The sequence below is a fragment of the Balaenoptera physalus genome, assembly GCF_965194825.1.
Source record: "Balaenoptera physalus genome assembly, chromosome: 13".
NCBI lineage: Eukaryota > Metazoa > Chordata > Mammalia > Artiodactyla > Balaenopteridae > Balaenoptera > Balaenoptera physalus.
In genome coordinates, this window is record NC_138892.1 from 81,871,615 (window position 1) to 81,891,540 (window position 19,926).

Below are 19,926 nucleotides of genomic sequence, written 5' to 3' on the forward strand. Positions count from 1 at the left end.
GCAAGTTTTAGGGGAAGAGGCATTGATCTTCCATGCTCTCTCTGGATGTGCCACCCTCCCCAAATCTCCATGTGTTCACCAACCTGGAAGCTTTCTGAACCTCTTCCTTTGGATCTGTATGAATGCTTCACTACACAGGCACAATTGATTAAATCATTGGTCATTGGTGATTGATTCAGTCCCAGGCCACTCTCCCCTCCCCAGAGGTTGGGGGGCAGGGGCTGAAAGTTCCAACCATCTAATCACTAGCTGGTTCCCTTGGCAACCAGCCCCCATCCTTAGGAGCTTTCCAAAAGTCAACTCATTAACATAAACTCAGGTGTAGTTGAAAGGGGCTTTTTATGAATAACAATGTTACCGAACTCAAGTCCCTGTGCCTAACTCACAGTGAGGCCAAACTACTGAAGTTCGGAGTTTGGAGCAGAGAAAGGTTTATTGCAGGGCCATGCAAGGAGATGGGTGGCTCACGCCTTAAAAAGCCCGAACTCCCTGAAGGCTTTCAGCAAAGCCCTTCTAAAGGCAAGTTGAGAGAGGGCCATGGTTAGTTGTTGCAAACTTCTTGGTGTTGGACCCTTTGTTCTTGCAACTGTCCATGTTGGTCAGGTCACCATGTTCCTGTAAACCTCGAACAAGACAGATGTTATTCTCTGTTCAGGTCAAGTCACAGGTTATCCTGTACATTTCAAGCTATAGGCAACATTGTTTTACAAAAGGTGCAGAGCCAGCATGACTAAGCACAGGCAACAGAGCACAAAGGTTAAAGTAAGGTTAAAGCAAAAGGAACAGATCTAATATGGTGTCAGTTTAAAGTAAGGTTGAAGCAAAAGGAACAGATCTAATATGGTGTCAGTTTAAAGTAAGGTTAAAGCAAAAGGAACAGATCTAATATGGTGTCAGATTTGTTCTTCCCTATTAGAACAAGATGTTCCTCTGAAGCTGTTTCAGGAACAAAGACCAAATACTATAACAAAAGATGCTTCCCTTGCTCTTATTGCTTAGGAAAGTACAAGGGTTTTAGGAGCTCTTTGCCAGAAACAGGACAAAGAACAAATATATATTTCTTGTTATAAATCACAATATCACACTAATCTTGGGCCAAAATAAGGGTTCAGACTCTGAGGTCAGAGCCCAACCATGCAGGTTCCATGTTTCTGAGATTTAGGGGTCTATGATGAAGAGATTACAAGTGTTATCACTGCCATGACAGCAACCCAGGGTCAAAGGCTTCAGAGCCCCAGGCACTGAGGTCCTGTAGATACACAGGCTTCCTGATGCCATTGTAATAAGGAAGAACAAATCTGACTCCATATTAGATCTGTTCCATTTTACTTTAAACTTTGTGCTTTGTTGCCTGTGCTTAGTCATGCTCGCTCTGCACCTTTTGTAAAAGAATGTTGCCTATAGCCTGAAATATACAGGATAGCTTATTCTCAAGGCTCTGACTTTTAAGAGTTCATTCATATAGAGATAAAAAGTTGCAGAACAGAGATAAACATTTATCTTGTTGGAGGTTTACAGGAACATCATGACTTGCCCTACGTGGACAGCTGCCAGAACAAAGGCTCCAACACAAAGAAGTCTGCAACAACTAACCATGCCCCTCCCTCGCCTGGCCTTTAAATAGGCTTTGCTGAAAGCCTTTGGGGAGTTCAAGGTTTTTCTAATGCATGAGCTGCCGGTCTCCTTGTGTGGCCTTGCAATAAACTTTTCTCTGCTCTAAACTCTGTCGTTTCAGTATTATTTGGCCTCACTGTGTGTCAGGCACATGGACTTGTGTTCGGTAACACCATCACCACTACCACCATCTCCAGCAGCACCACTGACACCACCACCACCACCACTGTTCTTTTTCCCTGGAGGGCACCTTCCACCTGCTTGTAAGGGTGTTGAGGATTCTAGGTGGGGGCTCTGGAGAGGTGTAGCCTTTGGGGAAACCACCACCAGGCTCAGCTCTGTTCAAGACATGCTGTGATTCACTCCCCACAGCTTCCTCCATTCTTCACACTGCAGCCCAAATGGTAACAATCCCCTTCTTTAAACCTTTAGTGGTTTTCATTGCATCTTTTTTCTTGGACAGTTTTTAGTTGTACCTTTATTCACCTTAGTTCATTAAAAATGTACTTGTTTTAAAGATCCTATAGGGACTTCCCTGGTGGTGCAGTGGTTAAGAATCCACCTGCCAATGCAGGGGACACGGGTTCGAGCCCTGGTCCAGGAATATCCCACATGCCGTGGAGCAACTAAGCCCATGCGCCACAACTACTGAGCCTGGGCTCTAGAGCCCACGAGCCACAACTACTGAGCCCACGTGCCACAACTACTGAAACCCCCGCACCTAGAACCTGTGCTCTGCAACAAGAGAAGCCACCACAATGAGAAGACTGCGCACTGCAACAAAGCATAACCCCCGCTCGCCACAACTAGAGAAAGCCTGCACGCAGCAATGAAGACCCAATGCAGCCAAAAATAAATAAATAATAAAGATCCTATAAATAGTGTCTACCCACTAATGTGGGGTATAAGTCACCCCTCTCAGCATGGTATTTTTGTCTTTAGAAAGCAGAATTCTTATAGGAATGTTATTGATCACACAGCGGTTACAAGAATGTCAGATATAATGATGTATACAATCTAAACAGGACAGGCTGATTAAAAATGTACATAATGCAAAAATATACTTATTAAAAGTTAGCCATGGGGACTTCCCTTGTGGCGCAGTGGATAAGACTCTGCACTCCCAATGCAGGGGGCCCGGGTTCGATCCCTGGTCAGGGAACTAGATCCCACATGCATGCCGTAACTAAGGGTTCGCATGCCACAACTAAGGAGCCCGTGTGCCACAACTAAGACCCAGCACAACCAAATAAATAAATATATATGTATATATTAAAAAAAAATTAGCCATGAGGACAGATGAATGCAGTGGGAAGAGTAGTTGATTGGGGTTGATGGTCCATATACAGTGATACTGCTTTTTCTTCCTCCATTATAGTAAAAAACTGCCACTAATAGATACAGGTATTCCACACACATCTAACTACACAAGGGTGAGTGGTGACCTGCTACGTGTATATTCTAAGGGGGGTCTGTGATCCTTCTGTGATAAGTCTCACAAAAATAGTACATAGTGAACCCCATGCAGGTAGTAGGAAACACTGGTTATTTATTCTAGTTAGACTTTGAAAATGTTTAACTTTTGACATTAATATCTGTAAAGAACATGTTTCCTTTTGTTGTCTTCAAAATTAACAGGCACATAGAGTGGAGGAATTTTGACGGTTGCTTTTCCTAATAGTGATAACTGAAATACTCTTTTTAAATTTGTTTGAATTTATTTATTTTTCACTGCATTGGGTCTTCACTGCTGCACATAGGCTTTCTGTAGTTGCAGCAAGCAGGGGCTTCTCTTTGTTGCGGTGCACGTGCTTCTCATTGTGGTAGCTTCTCTTATTGTGGAGCATGGGCTCTAGGCGCAGGGGTTTCAGTAGTTGTGGCACATGGGCTCAGTAGTTGTGGCACATGGGCTTAGTTGCTCTGCAGCACGTGGGATCTTCCCAGACCAGGGCTCAAACCCGTGTCCCCTGATTTGGCAGGCAGATTCTTAACCACTACGCCGCCAGGGAAGTCCCTAAAATACTCTTTAAAATACTTTTTAATAACATATTTCAGTCATATACAACATAAAACATGGATCATCTACAGCTTTAAGCCGAAAGGTAGAGGACATGCATCTGAATTTTAATGCTTTTACTTTCAGTATTCTGCAGTTTTCTACCTTTGCCCTGAAGAATGAAACTGATGTAACTGCTTGTTTATTTTCCATTTCATTTTGAATAACATTCAAATTCAGTTCTTTGGTCATCAAGGTTTTACCTGGTCTGGCTTCTGACTTTTCCAATCTTATCTCCTACTATTCCCCGCTCCACACTGACCTCTTTCAGTCCTTCAAACTTTACTAAGTGCATGTTTTGCGTCAGAGTGTCAACCAAAAAAACAATGCAGGAGGCTGCAAATAAGAAAGGAGTTTATTTGGGGTCTTAAGAACTGCAATTCGAGAGACACAGATTCAGGTGAACCTAAAGGAGAGTTCTGAGGAAGAGAAAGAGTCAGGAGCTTATAAAGACAAAAAGACAAGGCTGTTAAAAGTTGCCTGGCAAGAACTGTGATTGACTCTGATATGAGTCAGAAATTATTTGTCCTTAGGAATTACAAGTTGTTTTAGGGTAGAGGTCCAATAATTAGATAGACTATCACGAGTTATTTTAGGGTCCAATAAGTATCTTGGGTTTCTGGCAGGTGTTCTGGATTACTTCATCAGGTCAAAAGGTCAGATTCCATCCAGGCTGAGATGTGCATAAGCCATACTTCCTTAATGGTCTCCTGGCTCCATTTTAGAGAGCTCTCTTAGCAATGCTGACTCCATTTTTATTTTCCTTTCACGAGAGTCTTTCTCTTCCCTCTGTCCCCAGATCTCTGCATGGTTAGCTCCTCTTTATAGTTCAGGTCTGAAGTATAAAACAATTAAATAGGGAAACAATTAGATTGGGGTTGGCTTTAATGCCATGGCATCCTATGTAAGCAAACCAAAATCTAAGCCTGTAAACGCCTCAAAGTTATGATATCAAAACACTTAACCAATCACAAAGAGCCAACTAAGCTTTAAGCTATAGCCAACCAAATAATTTCCTTCTTTGCTTTTTCTGTGTAAGTCTTTCCTCCCAAATCCTATTAGCAGAGCACTCCTAACCACTTCTAGTTTGGCACTACCCAATTCTAAGCAGTTTTGCTCAAATAAACTCTCAAAATTTTTAATAAGCTTCAGGTTATCTTTTAATAGGTTTCAGCAAAAATGTCACAGCCTCAGAGATGCCTCCCTTGACCATCCGAGCAAAAGTAATCCTTCTCTCATCTCTCTGCCTCTCCCGACACCCTCTCTCTCCCTGATCCTATCTTGTTCTTTATAGTCCTTATCTTATCTCCACATATTGTTTGTTTGTGTGCTTGTTTTCTATCTCTCACACTAAAATCTATACTCCAAGAGGACATGTTTGTTTACTGATACATGCTCCCTGGCACATAGTAGGTATTAAATATCTGTTTGAATGAATGTAATTAATGGATTTTAAAAGTATGACTGTCTGACAGAAGTACCAAGCATTTGCTCCTATTTAAATGAACAATAAATGTGAGTTAGGAATCATATAATTTTGTAAAAATAAAAATAACTGGTGACGCTAACTAGAAAAAGACAAGGTTATCTTTGCAGTGGGTCAGCATCCTGATGAAGGACAACAATTGCCATCCCTCTCATTGTTACAAAACTGATCATTATTATGTTGGCTTTACTAAGCTATTATTCTTAATTTTTAAAATGTTAATGATATTTAATTACTTTATCTAAAAATCAGTGGTCTGTTTATGAACTGGTTACTTTCCACTCTATCCTTCTCTACTCTGGGCTCTAACAAGCTGACCTTTATAGATTGCATAAACTGGGATCCCTTGACCTCTGATTTCTGGTTGGGTTGAGGACATGACCGCATCAGCAGATCAAAAGGAGAGATAGAGAATGGGTTAGAGTATCTATTCTTCCAGCTCCCTCCTGGCTGGGTTGCCACAGGCTGTTTTCCCTTACTGACCCAAAGGCCATAGCTCCTTTTAGGTGGGTATGGCCATTCTCTCCAGGTTTTGGTGACTTTCCCTCCCTGCCCTTTCAGGACTAGGAGAGGTAAGGGCTTCCTGCTATTGCTAGTCCTAAGGTATTGAAACATTATTACCCCTGCTTTCCCTTAACTGTGCGCAAACCTTTGTAAGCAGCCCCTTTATTAACACCTCCTTGCTTATCCTGTTTGAATTTGCCCAGCTGTTTCCTGCCTTGGATCTGGAGTCACACACTGTATGCCTCAAACTCATGAGAATTTGAAAGACTTGGATCTATAGCCTAGAAACAAATTAAATCAAGGTCGAGCTAATGGAAAATTTTAACAATGCACAAGAACTCATGATCATGGGCACTATTGTTTCCAATTTGGAGTAAGACATAAGATGAGATATAAAAAGAAATTAAATAAAAAGAATGCATGTTATTTTCACATTACCTTGAATTAAGGACACTCCTACTGGGAAATAACCTGCACATGGTAGGATAATAAAGTAGTGACTCATTTGGCTTATCTTTATTCTATTTGCCCTTAGCCCCCTTCAAAGTTATAACCTAAAGATCAGGTATTAAAAAGGTACCAGACAAGGGATTGGCTACTTTTACTCCCATCTTTGCCATTTTCCTGCTCAGAAATCATAGATGTGGTCAAGATAGCAGAGTAGGGAGACCCTGAGCTCACCTCCTCCCATGGGCATACAAAAATTAAAACTATTTATAGAGCAACTATCTATGAGAATGACCTGAAGACTAGCAGAAATGATTTTCCACAACTAAAATATAAACAAGCAACTACAGTGAGATGGGTAGGAGGAGTGGAGACACAATATAGTCCAGACTCATACCCCTAGGTAGGCAACTCACAAGCAGGAGGATAATCACAATTTCAGAGATTCTCCCCAGGGAGTGAGGGGTCTGAGTTCCACATTAGGCTTCCCAGCCCAGGGGTCTTATACCAGGAAGATGAGCCCCCAGAACATGTGGCTTTGAAGTCCAGTGGGGCTTGATTATGGAAGAGCCAGAGGGCTGTAGGAAACAGAGACTACACTCTTAAAGGGAGCATGCAAAATATCACATGCTCTAAGATCTAGCACAGAGGCAGTAATTTGAAAGGAGCCTGGGTCAGACCCACTTGCTGATCTTGGAGAGCCTCTGGGAGAGGCAGGAGGCAACTGGGAATCACCCCTGGAGACAAAAACTGGTGGAAGCCATTCTTCTAAGTTCATTCTACCATGAAGACAATGGTGTTGACAAGCACCAATTTAGAACCTTCCCTCTAGCCTATTAGCACCAGGGGTTACCTGCCCACCAGTGGGAAGGCATCAGTCAGTCCTGGACCCCCTCACCCCCAAGACCCAGCCTCTCTCATCAGTGGGCCAAGGGCACTCCCATAAGACTGTCAGCTGACTTTTCAAGCAGAAACTTTGCTGGCCAGAAGGGAGTAGCATGATATTCAAAGTGAATTAAAGGAAAAAAACCTATAACCAAGAATACTCTACCTGGCAAGGCTATCATTCAGATTTGAAGGAGAGATAAAGAGTTTACAGACAAGCAAAAGCTAAAAGTTCAGCATCAATAAATTGGCTTTATAAGAAATGTTAAAGGGACTTCTCTAAGCAGAAAATAAAAGACCACAGCAAGACATGTGAAAACTACAAAAAGGAAAAATCTCATTGGTAAAGGCAAACATACAGTAAAGTTAACAGATCAACCACTTGTAAAGCTGGTAGGAAGGTTAAAAAACAAAAGTAGTAAAAGCATCTATACCCGCACTAAGTATTTAAGGGATATACAAAACAAAAAGATGTAAAATATGATGTCAAAAGTATTAAACGTTGGTTGAAAAGACAAAAGAAAAAGAAAAAAGGAAGGAAAAAAGAAAAAGAAAAAAAGAAGAAAAAAAGTTAAACATTGGGGGCAGAGTAAAACTGCAAGGTTGTTAGAATGCATTCAAACTTGAGATCATCAACTTAAAATAATCAAGTATATGTATATAGGTAATTATATATAAACCTCATGGTAACCAAAAACCAAAAACCTACAATAGATACACACTCAGGAAAAGAGAAAGGAATCCAAACATAGCACTAAGGATAATTATCAAATCACAAAGGAAGAGTGCAAAAGAAGAAAGGGAAAAAAAAGAACTATAAAAACAACCAGAAAACAAGAAACAAAATGGCAATGAGTACATACCTATCAATAATTACTTTAAATGTTAATGGACTAAATGCTCCAACCAAAAGACATAGAGTGCCTGAATGGATACAATACCAAGACCTATATATATGCTACTGTCAAGAGACTCACTTCAGATCTAAATATACACACAGACTGAAAGTGAGGGAATGGAAAAGATATTCCATGCAAATGGAAATGAAAAGAAGGCCTGGGTTAAAAATACTTATATCAGACAAAATAGACTTTAAAAAAAGACTGTAGGACTTCCCTGGTGGCGCAGTGGTTAAGAATCCACCTACCAATGCAGGGGACAAGGGTTCAATTCCAGTTTAGGATGCCACGGAGCAACTAAGCCCATGCGCCACAACGACTGAGCCTGTGCTGTAGAGCCCACGAGCCACAACTACTGAGCCTGCGCACCACAACTACTGAAGCCCATGTGCCTAGAGCCCGTGCTCCGCAACAAGAGAAGCCGCTGCAAAGAGAAGCCCGTGCACCGCAACAAAGAGTAGCCCCTGCTTGCGGCAACTAGAGAAAGCCCGTGCACAGCAACAAAGATCCAATGCAGTCAAAAATAATGTTTATAATAAATAAATAAATAAATTTATTTATTTTTTAAAAAAAGACTAACAAGAGACAAAGAAGGATATTACATAATGATAAAGCAATCAATCCAACAATAAATATAACTTATTATATTTATAATAATTGTAAATATTTTTGCACCCAACATAGGAGCACCTAAATACATAAAGCAAATATTAACAAACATAAAGGGAGAACTTGACAATAACACAATAGTAGGGGACTTTATTATTTTTCTTCCAATTTTATTGAGATATAATTGACATACAGCACGTATAAGTTTAAGGTATACAGCAAAACAATTTGACTTACATCATGAAATGATTACCACAAAAAGTTTAGTGAACATCCATCATCTCATGAGATATGAAACTAAACAGAAAAAATGTTTTTCCTTGTGATGAAAAATATCTTAGAATTTACTCACTTAGCTTTCTTTTTCTCTTTTTCTGCAAAATGCTCTACTGTTTTCATTTGGTCCAAGGCTTGGGAGAGGGTTCCAGGGTGGTTAAAAAGCTGCCTAGAGGCTGCAGAGAGGGGCTTCAGGTAGAAGCCCTGACACCAGAGGGGCTCCTCAAATGTTTCTGGGCGTCAGAGGCTCCTAGTCATGCTTGCGGTTAAGCTTTTTAAGACTTTCGAAGAGATACTCACCCAGCCCAGCCTGGGGACCAGCCAGCCTGCAGATGTTGGTCAGGTGGTCGCCCAATTTCTAGATGAGTTTCACCTCCTCATCTAGGAAGTGACTCTTCAGGAAGTCACAGAGGTAGGGGTCTGCACGGGCAGAACCCAGGGCATGCAGATCCAAAAGGGCCTGGTTCAGGTTGTTTGCCATGAGTATAGCAGCTTCCATAACATCCTGGGTTTTACCCCTCTCATCTTGAGGTGGCTTCTGCACATCCTGGAAGAGGGCGTGGCTGCCAGGATGGTTTTGCATTTTCAAGAGACGGTCCCTCAGTGCCCTTGCGATTCTCCTTGGCCAGTTCGTGGAAATAGTGGCCCACAACCTCCAGGGCCACATAGTCACGGAGGAAATAGAAGCCCAGAGAGAGGTAGGTGTGAGAGGCCCACACATGCATGTTAATTCTGACGAATCTGGGAGGTCATGTTTGTAAGGAGTTGAGGTCAAAAAATGGTGTTGGCTGGTGCCAGTGGCTGATTCTGAAGGTTGCAACTGGAAAAAAGGTTGGAGGATGGTCGCAGAGGCTGGAGCAAGGGGGCGTCCCTGGGTCTGTTCAGTCCAGACACTGTTGAAGCAAGAGACAGATCCATGGGACCCCAAGCGCACTGCGACTTAACTTTCATATATAATATTCAGCAGTGATAATTATATTTATCAAGTTGTACATTACACCCCTAGTACTTATTTATCTTATAACTGGAAGACTGCCTTCATCCACTTTCCCCTCCACACTCACTGCCTCTGGTAACCACAAATCTGATCTCTTTTTCTATGAGTTTGTTTGTTTATGAAATATAGTTGACCCAAAATGATATGTTAGTTGCTGTTACACAACATAGTGATTAGATATCTCTATACATTTCAAAATGATCGATATGATAAATATAGTTACCATCTGTCACCATACAAAGATATTACACAATTATTGACTATATTCCCCACAGTGTACAACTCATACCCATGACTCATTTATTTTATAACCAGAAACTTGCACCTCTTAATCTCCCTCACCTATTTCTCTCTTCTCCTCCCCACAAGTCCTCCCCTCTGGCAACCACCTGTTTGTTCTCTGTATCTATGACTCTGTTTCTGTTTTGTTATGCTTGCTCACTTGTTTTGGTTTTCAGGTTCCACATATAAGTGAAATTATATAGTATTTGTCTTTCTCTGTCTGATTTAATTAATTTCACTTAGCACAATATCCTCTAAGTCCATCTATGTTGCAAATTACAAGATTTCATTATTTTTTATACCACATCTTCTTTATCCATTCATCTATTGATAAGCACTTAGGTTGCTTCCATATCCTGGCTATTGTAAATAACACTGCAGTGAACATAGTGGTGTATATTTTTTTGAATTAGTGTTTTTGTTTTCTATGGATAAATATCCAGGAGTGGAATTGTTGGATCATATGCTAATTCTATTTTTAATTCTTTGAGGAATCTCCATACTGTTTTCCATAGTGGCTGCACTAATCTACATTCCCAACAGCACTGCGTGAGGATTCCCTTTTCTCCACATCCTCGCCAACACTTGTTACTTGTCTTTTTGATAATAGCCATTCTGACATGTGTCAGGTGATAGCTCACTGTGATTTTGATTTGTATTTCCCTCATGATTAGTGATGTTGAGCATCTTTTCATGTATCTGTTGGCTATCTGTGTGTCTTCTTTGGATAAATATCTATTCAGGTCCTCTGCTCATTTTTTAATCTGACTGTTTTTTTTGTTGTTGAGTTGTATGAGTTCTTTGGATATTTTGGATATTAACCCCTTATCAGATATACTGTTTGCAAATATCTTTATATTCAGTAGATGGTCTTTTTGTTTTGTTGATAGTTTCCTTTGCTGTGAAAAGCTTTTTAGCTTGATGTATATAGTCCCACTTGTTTATTTTGCTTTTGTTTCCCTTGCCTGAGGAGACATACCCCCCCCCCCCCAAATATTGCTAACACCAATGTCAAAGAGCATACTGCCTATGTTTTCTTACAGGATTATTATGGTTTAGGACTACATTTAAATCTTTAATCCATTTTGAGTTATTCAAATATATGGTGTGAGAAAGCAGTCCAGTTTGATTCTTTTGCACGTAGCTCATGACTACATGCTTAAGAATCCAGCTGTACAGCCTGATTGCTTGGCTTCAAATACCAGCTTTATCACTGATAAGCCATGTGGACTTGTGCATGTTTCTTAATCTCTTTCGACCTCTGTTTCCTCATTTGGAAAATGGGTGATAATGATAATGATACCTACCAATCAGGGTTACTTTGAGGATTATATGAGTTAGAACTTGTAAAATGCTTACTGTGTGCAAGGAATTATTGTAACCACTCAATAAATATTCATAGTTGTCATCGATACTGTTAAAATTTTCCAGAGATAATTTACTGATCAAGTAGGCTTTTATTCAGCAATTCATAAATGGGGCAGCATCTAATCTAGCAGACAGAAAGGAGCTCAAAAGAGCCATACAAGGCAAGAAATGTTTACAGACCAAAGCAAGGAGGTATAAGGAAGTGAAACTGGGCATTTGCTGATTGGTTTTAACCAATGGCAGTGTTACTTCCATTATATGGAGCAAAGGGAAATCTTGGAGCCAGGTCAGGTTAACTTCTACTGAGCAGGCAAGGGTTGACTGGTTGGCCTAGGTCTTCCGTTGGGAGAGCAGAGGATAGAAACTAAGTTAAACCCTGGTTTGCAAATGTGGGGGCTTTACATAAATGATTCTATCTTGGGCCTAACTTGGTCACTTTAACAATAGCCAACTGAAATGACTTGGGGTTAGTAATAGATGATGATGTACATGTTATACTGAATTGAAAATTAATATTAGAGGAGCAATTGCTGTTTTTTTTAAAATTAATTAATTAATTAATTTATGGCTGTGGTGGGTCTTCGTTGCTGCGTGTGGGCTTTCTCTAGTTGCGGTGAGTGGGAGCTACCCTTCATTGTGGTGTGTGGGCTTCTCCTTGCAGTGGCTTCTCTTGCTGCAGAGCACAGGCTCTAGGCATGCGGGCTTCAGCAGTTGTGGCACATGGGCTCAGTAGTTGTGGCTCGCGGGCTCTAGAGCGCAGGCTCAGTAGCTGTGGCGCATGGGCTTAGTTGCTCCGCGGCATGTGGGATCTTCCTGGACCAGGGCTTGAACCCGTGTCCCCTGCCTTGGCAGGCGGATTCTTAAGCACTGCGCCACCAGGGAAGTCCACAATTGCTGTTTTGAATCCAGATATAATCAGTATGGCTTAAGAGTGAAGAACCTAACTCATGGCCTATTCTTATATTTTGAGATATGACATGTAAAGATGATTTGAACAATTTACTGCCATCTGCTTGTGTGCATACATGTTCTTATTATTGACCCAATATTCACTTATATATAGCATAACAGATATACTTAATCATTTTATATATATACTTATTATATATTTGTATACACACACTAGGAATGAATAACATGATTTAAGGAAAGTAATATTGTTTATTATTCTTATATAACCTACCCAGAGGAACAAACTATAATAAAGTTTTCTTTATATGGTATCTAGGGAAGGAAATGGAGAGGGTTCTGAGCTACAGGTAACTACAGTAAAGCGGACACAGCAAGCAAAGAGGCGAGAAAGGAAAAATGACGTCTTACCCTTTGCCCAGCTTGTCCACAAATCACTGACCACGCACCAGAAAAGACTTCCATTCCTAATAACCTTGCATTCCAAGATAAACAATGAATAATAGGAACCTCCTAAAAGCCTTGACTAACAGGAAATCCTAAAAGCTTTGCCTCCTGAGATAAGCCACAAAAACAAGAACATCCTGTTTTCCTTACCAAAAGACAGGAACATCTTGTTCTTATCCAATCTGAATTGTCAACTGCTGTATCTGAACTATAAATATCTGCCATATCATCTGAGCTACAATTTCCTCTTATTCTATTTGATGAGCCACTATTTCTGAAGGCCTAGTTCCCTTGCACTGCTAGTAAAAATGTTTCCGTGTTCACATTCGTCTCTGAATTTTATTTTGACACGAGTTCTTGAATAGTCAGTAGTCGTAACTGATTCTCTTGGGAAGTCCTGAGGTCGGATGCACCAAGAGCCAGCTTCATGGGCGGGCCACTTGTGCAGCTGCACAGGCCCCACCCCTGGTTTAATGCTCTGCTATCACCGTCTTGAAATTCTTAATCACTTTTATATTGCTGGTCCTGGACGTACCATAAACCTCTCTCCTGAGCGCCCGAAGAGAGTAGAAAGAGCATGGTCTTTAGAGTCTGACACACCTTTTTATTTGGGAAAGTTCTCACTTTATAAAATAGCATGATACCTCAGACTGATGATTACGTGAACTCATGTAAGTATTTATCATGTTTGACATCTGGGTAAATAGGTCCATAAATAATAGTTCTGAATTGCCCCATTTTACCTTCTTTGAAGTAGAGCTATATAGCCTTATACAATCTACTTTTCTTCTCAGCATGAGTCTAAATAGAAGCAGCAATTCATTTGAACAAGTATTTATTTGAGTGAGAGTTGCGCTACAGTACTCAAAACTTCAAGTTGCGAGCTTTTAAAGACACGAACGTTCGTTCACACGTCCGATCACGCAAGTTAGTTCACGCGTCTGGCGTACATTGTCACATGCATGCATCCTCTACAACTGGTTGTGGTTTTGTGTACTTTACTGTACAGTACTGTATGGCGTACAGTAGTACAGTATCTTTATTTCAAGCCCACGATGTCTGGAAGCAAGAGTAAAAGCAGCAGTGATATAACTGGTACTACTGTACTTTTCAAGGTACCGTACGGTAAGATTAAAAATGTTTTATTTTTTGTGTTTGTTTGTTTTTTATGTATTATTTGTGCAAAAAGTATTATAAACCTATTACAATACAGTACTATATAGCTGATTGTGTTAGTTGGGTACCTAGGCTAACTGTTGGACTTACAAACAAATTGGACTTACGAACACACTCTTGGAATGGAACTCATTCATATATAGGGGATTTACTGTACTTACGTGTTCATTCCCTCACCTCCCATTCATTCCTCTCATTACAATCAGGCTACATCCTCCACCACCACCTCAGTGACCCTCAGTGACCTCCTTGCTGCTAAATCATCTTCAACTGTTATCTTAGTTGACCTCTCTGTAGCATGTGACAATTTTGATGATGTTTATCTTCTGTAGCACCCCACTATTTTTTCCCTTCCTCTTTGGCTATTCCTTCTCAGTGTCAATTGCCAGCCAATTGCTATTCCTCAGCTATCTCTCCAAGGACTGATTGTTCTCACTCTATATACACCTGTTGAGTGAGCTCATCTATTCCTATACCTTCAATTTCTGTCTATATGCTGGTGACTCCTGCCATGAATATGTAACTGTTAGGCTGTTTGAGGCAGCACGAAGCAGAAAACTCAAGTCAACCAATTTTATCAACAACAAAGGGGATTAACTGAATTATATAACAGAAAGGAGTGTTGAAATAAATTTCTAGGTCCAAGATGAGGCTGCTCCTGCCCAGGATGCCATGTCAACAAACCCAAACTTAGATAATTTTCATGTTCCTATAAATGCTCTGCTTGATCAGAAGCACAGTATATCCAGCCAGCCCAAACCCCAACTGCCAAGAAACTGTGATAATTTCCTTGTTTTCAGATATGCAACCCCAGCCAATCAACTTAAGCCAAATACTCTTTTCTTATTCCCTGATTGACCTGCTAGCCTTATAAGGAAATCCCTGACCTCCTAGCCAATCATGCCGTTTCCTCATTGTTGCTTCAAACACTGTGTAAAATGCACTGTTGCCCAAACATCCCTCAGGAAGAGTGCTCCACTGTTTGTGAAGTACTGTATTCCCCCAATCCATAGATTGTTTCCCCTTGAATAAAGGATATCAAACTCTTTGCGAAATTGTTTTATTTTTGTCATCTGATTGTAAAGAGGAGGGGTGGTGTTCATGCATGTTTCATTCAGGTCTCTGGCTGTTTTCCTGTGATTCTCTTACTCTGTTTTCCTGTTTAACTTCATTCAAAATGACAGTGACGAGAGAACAGAGTGTTGCTTCACAAAGCATCATACAAATAAATTTGAGGAAACTTCTTACCCAGAAATCTCCAGAAAAACTTTTCCTGCTTCTTATTGGCCATGAATGAGTCACATGCCCACGTGCCCATGCTTGAACCCATCTTGGTGGCTGAGGGAATATTGTGGTTTCTTGATTAATCTAGGCCTGCTAACCTTTGAATCAATTACTATAGTAATCACTGATTAGCCTTAATCTGGACCCACCACTGAAGATGAAGTCAGTCCCCAAACCACATCGCTGCCAAAAGATAAGGTAGGAATGAGATGGGTACGTTAGGGCAACCACAACATATATCAGACCTATATTATTCAGTGGCAAGAAACTCAAATTCTTGACATAGTTATGCTAAGTACCTGAGAGGCTAGTTTGTAAGTTGTAGGCCCTAAAATCTGCAGGAAATCATTGTAAAAACACTTCTAAGAATTGTGGTATCATGAGGGTTTACACATCTTTGACCTTTAAAATAATTGGCTAGAAATAACTAGGACTTTGTTATCTTACCTTTTTATATAATTGACATTTTCTTAAAAAGAAAAAAAAATTAAAAAGCAGCTGTGACATTTTCTTTTGACTATCTAGAAGAACGCAGGCACCCAAAGTTTAACACCTCATAATACTGGGGCAGTGACCTGCACTTTTCTGGTGTTGAAGAATCAAGTAATCAGCAGGAAGACCTAGATGGATAGGTGTGTAGCATTCAAGCTGGGCAGCACTCAACAAACAGATAGGAAGGACCATGAAGTCTGCCCTTAACTGATCTGACAAGGTCTTGCAAGGTCCAAATGACTCCCAGAGCAGCAGATGATTGTTCCCCCAAAGTACTGAATTCATAAGTAAATACATGTACTATTGCTGCTATTCAATCTCACCTTTAAAAGCAAACCAGCATAATTTCCAGATCTATAGCCCCAAGGCTATATCTTCCATAGACACTGCAAAATTCATATGTCCAAAACTTAATCTCCCCTTCTCTTCAAAAAACCCCTATAATCCTCTCAGCCCATTAAAATGGCATCACCATATGTCACCCAATTCTCCAAACCCAAAGCCTAGAAATTAGCCTTGACTCTTCTCTTTTCCCTCAACTCCAACCAATCTCTAAATCCTATTGGCTCTATTTCCATTACCTCTTGAATCTGTCTATCCAGTCTGCTGCTATTACTTTAGTTTAGCCTATTAGCAAAAGACACCTTTCTGGTCTCCAAGTCTCCATCTGTGACCGCTACAATTCGTTTACTACTTAACAGCTAGAGTTCTTTCAAAAACTCATCCTTCCTATGCATGTACTGTCCTTGCTTAAAACCTATCTATGACTCTGCACAAAGTACTTCAGACAAAGCCTAAACTGTTTAACGTAACACATGCCATCATGCCCCCATTTTAGCTTTCTAGATCAGAAGGCAAACCACCACAGCCACCCAACCCAGGCCGCTGCCTGTTTTTGTACAGTTTTCAATGTAAGGTTTTTACATTTTTAAATGGTTGAAAAAAATCAGAAGATGAATGATATTTCATAACACTGACAACTACATGAAATTCAAACCTCAGTGTCCACAAAGTTTTATTGGAACACACCTCCCCCACCCCCGCCATTCATATGGTCTATGGCTGCTTTTGAGCTACAAGACCTTTCATCCTAAGATCAAGGATGAAAACCAGTCCTCCTAAAACCGAGTTTTCCTGCCAAGTTTATGATTAACCTCTCTTGCCCAAAACTTATTCCCTTTCTTGTCCCGCCCCTGTTCCCCTCAGGATTGAGGAGTATCAAAGAAAAGTGGGACTGAAACAAAGCAGGACCCTGCAAGGCCTTCCTGGGTATAAACTCCTCGTATTCCCCTGCTTCTTGCTTGGCCTTCCATGAGTTCCAGAGCAGACTCAAACAGTTAATGATCAGAACAATAGCCACAGGACTCCTAGCTCTCCTGAAGGGATATAGATAACAATCTGATGCATATCTTTGAGTTGTTCTGCAGAAACTAAGATCCCCAACCAGGTAGAGGATGTTGAACAAACGCTGACCACAAGCACACAGATCCCCCCAGACTGGATGGAACCATAAGGTTGATAATTAATATTCCCCAAACATCACCCTGTTACCTCACTACCAACCAATCAGAAAAATGTCCGTGAGCTGGTCATGCACCCTGCCACCCTTGCCTGTAATGTTGCTGCCTTTAAAAACTCTTGCCTGAAAGCCATCAGGTGAGTTCCGGTCTTTTGAGCATCAGCTGCCGGTTCTTCTTGCTTGGCGCCCTGTACTTTCCCTCACCACAACCCAGTTGTCAGTAGATCAGCTTGGCTTCAGGTAGGACACGCAGAGCCCAGTTCGGTTCGGCAACAAGGGATGTCCAACAAAACCTAAAATATTTATTTTCTGCCCCCTTATAGAAAAAGTTTGCCTGTTCCCTCCTCTACACACACCTCACCACTCTCCATTGCAGCCATCCTGAACTATTTGCAGTCCCTAACAGACCACGTTTTTCTCTCGACCTGCTCCCCCCACCCTTCCATGGGTGCTCCGGTAGAACTAACTCCATCGTAGCATTTAACAGTTGTTCTGATTGTCTTTTTGCTTGTCTGGTTCAAGTGTTCACCACTGAATCCTCAGCACCCAGCACAATCCCTGCCCTCCTTCAGTGCTTGGTAAATGCGTGCTGATTGAATAAGCAGCATCCTGAAGAGATGAACAAGACTGGGTTCCAACTTTCAAAAGCTTACAAAAGGAAGACATATAGACAACAAATTAATCTACGAGGAAGAATGAAAAAGCACCAAAAAGTAGCAAGTACTCTGCAGCATAACCAAGGAGAGAGAATTCCACCTGGGGAAACGTCCCTCTTCTTTAGAAACCTTTTTGATTTGAACACAAGCCCCTGTCTCCATGATGAAATTCTTACTGAGCTTTTTTGTAGGCACGTAGTGTCCTCATCTGTAAAATAAGGCTAGATAATTCCGACTTCACAGGATTAAAAGAATATGGTTAATTATTGAAAGCACGCAGCTCAGTGCGTGCTTTCTTACAGAAAGTGCTCGGTAAACGGCAGTCACTCTCGGATCCGCTAAAACTCTGTTTGACGGTCACGGAGTCTGTATCCAAAGGGGTCCCCGGTGTGCATCGCCAGATGCTCGGCCCAGCATCAAACGCACCCCTGTAGTAAGAGCAGCGACCTCGCAGCCACGCGCGGCTCCAGGGGTACCGGGCTAGGTCGCGCGCCGGGCTGGCCGACTCGGGAAACCGCTGGAGCCGGCCCGTGGGGCTGCAGAACGACAACTGCCGCATCGCTTCTCTGAGCGTAAGGCTCCTTTCCCTTTTATCCCGCCGCCGCTCCGGCGCAGCGCGCCGGACTCCGCCCCAAAGGGGCTCGGCAGTCGTCAGCGCGCCCGCGCCTGGTCACCGGAAGAGGCGGGCGACGCCACGAGGGCCTACGCGTCTCGCGCGGGGCAGGAGTTGACAGACGGTCTCTGGCTGGATTTCGGCGGCCCCGGGACCGCGGAAGAGGCTTCCGAGGGCGGCCGCGATGCCGAGCCAGCAGCGAGTCAGTCAGCTCCTGGATCTGTGAGTCCGCCCCGGCCCGCCTCCCTGTCGCCCCGCCCCGGCGCCGCCCGCGCCCGCCGCCCCGCGCGGCTCCCCTTCCCCGCCCCCTTCTTGCCTCCCACCGAGGAGGCCCCGCGGGTGTTTCCAGACCTGGGTCTCTGATTTTGTCTTCTCCTCGCTGAGGACCGTCGTGCCAGGGGGGCTGCCCGGCAGGCTCGCCCCTCTGGCCCCTGATAGATGTCCTGTCATTCAGCCTTGACAGCTCCACGCCCGGGCGGTTCCTGGCAGCGGCCTGAAAAGGGAGCTGAAAGCCTTGGTAAAACAAAACAAAACAAAACACTAGATGGGGCTCTCAAAAGCCTTCAGCAAAGTTCCACCTAGTTACTGTAACAGGGATAAATATTGATTCTTTGACACATCGCTCAAATCCTTGATTGTGCTTGCTGGGTTCAGCTCCTGGTTTTGCTATTATCCTCCAGTTGTGTGACTATGGGAGAGTAACTTCACCTCTCTGGGCCCTAGTTCTTGATCTACAAAATTAGTATAATAACAGTACCTATCTCATGGCGTTGTAGTGAGCAATAAGCTTAACATATTTAAATCCTTAGAAGGCTACCTAGTATTAAAAGAAATTTCAGAGAGCTTTACTTGATATGAATATTTTATTGAGGGAGAAACCAGAAGCACAGAGGCATGTAGTTACAGGATGGCTTATAAAGTGAGCATGAGGAAGTTGTTTAACCTTTACAATGGTTATTACATTGGGAGTTCACAGACAGCAGGGGATTGGTTAAAAGTGATTATCTTATGCTATTTTAAGAAGACGATTTAAGTTGATTATTAGAGGCATTTACAAGAAATAACCTGTTAAGTGTCACTTATGTTCATGATATAAACTAGATTTGGTTTCGCTTATGCGGTCTAACTGGCTTGGTCAGCCTGGGGGATTTTCAAACCTGGTCTCCATTTATTTTATTTAAAAACTCCCCGACTTTTGGTCTTTCTGTCGGCAAGCTGAGAGTGTGAACCAATATGGTGTTACTCTCACTACCCCTTTGATGTAGTCCTTGGGATGGATGGTCATGTAATTGCTGTTACCGGCAGTTACACAGTCACCCTGGACACGGTCAGTGGGATCATTGAGTTCTTCCAGTTGTCTAATCCTGATGGATAACATTTGATGTGTGAGTAGTCGCTGAAAGACAT

General features: G+C 42.0%; 2 protein-coding genes across 10 annotated transcripts in view; one reads left to right on the plus strand and one right to left on the minus strand.

The window, feature by feature from the left end:
* Positions 1–407: 407 nt before the first annotated feature.
* LOC309640701 (uncharacterized protein) lies at positions 408–18,986 on the minus strand. 3 transcript variants are annotated; one of them, XR_014252337.1, is made up of 2 exons: positions 18,871–18,986; positions 408–4,505 (listed from the first exon to the last, which is right to left on the minus strand). XR_014252337.1 is itself a non-coding variant. In XM_082419921.1 (2 exons), exons 1-2 carry the CDS (start codon positions 18,463–18,465, stop codon positions 4,426–4,428), a joined length of 339 nt encoding a protein of 112 aa, XP_082276047.1. In that variant the 5' UTR covers positions 18,466–18,518; the 3' UTR covers positions 408–4,425. The 3 variants fall into 3 exon arrangements, 1 of the variants encoding a protein (XP_082276047.1); XR_014252338.1 differs by lacking the exon at positions 18,871–18,986 and adding an exon at positions 17,374–18,518; XM_082419921.1 differs by lacking the exon at positions 18,871–18,986 and adding an exon at positions 18,207–18,518.
* The window catches only part of AMN1 (antagonist of mitotic exit network 1 homolog), a 62,273-nt gene continuing 60,928 nt past the window's right edge, over positions 18,582–19,926 (plus strand). For 3 of the 7 annotated variants that reach the window (XM_082419863.1, XM_082419862.1, XM_082419867.1), the window contains exon 1: positions 18,583–18,741. In XM_082419863.1, the coding sequence (XP_082275989.1) occupies positions 18,704–18,741 (38 nt within the window). In that variant the 5' untranslated portion in view covers positions 18,583–18,703. Of the gene's footprint in view, positions 18,742–18,888; positions 19,037–19,926 lie in introns of those variants that run through there. The other 4 variants (XM_082419868.1, XM_082419864.1, XM_082419865.1 and 1 more) reach the window with 4 other exon arrangements.

Bases quoted from the DNA above. Each gene is read 5' to 3' on its own strand.
- LOC309640701 (XM_082419921.1), bottom strand. From the start codon at position 18,465: ATGCGGCAGTTGTCGTTCTGCAGCCCCACGGGCCGGCTCCAGCGGTTT. The intron at 4,506-18,206 runs GTAAGAAAGCAC...TTTATACTTCAG, and splicing joins CCGTTTACCGAGCACTTTCT to ACCTGAACTATAAAGAGGAG.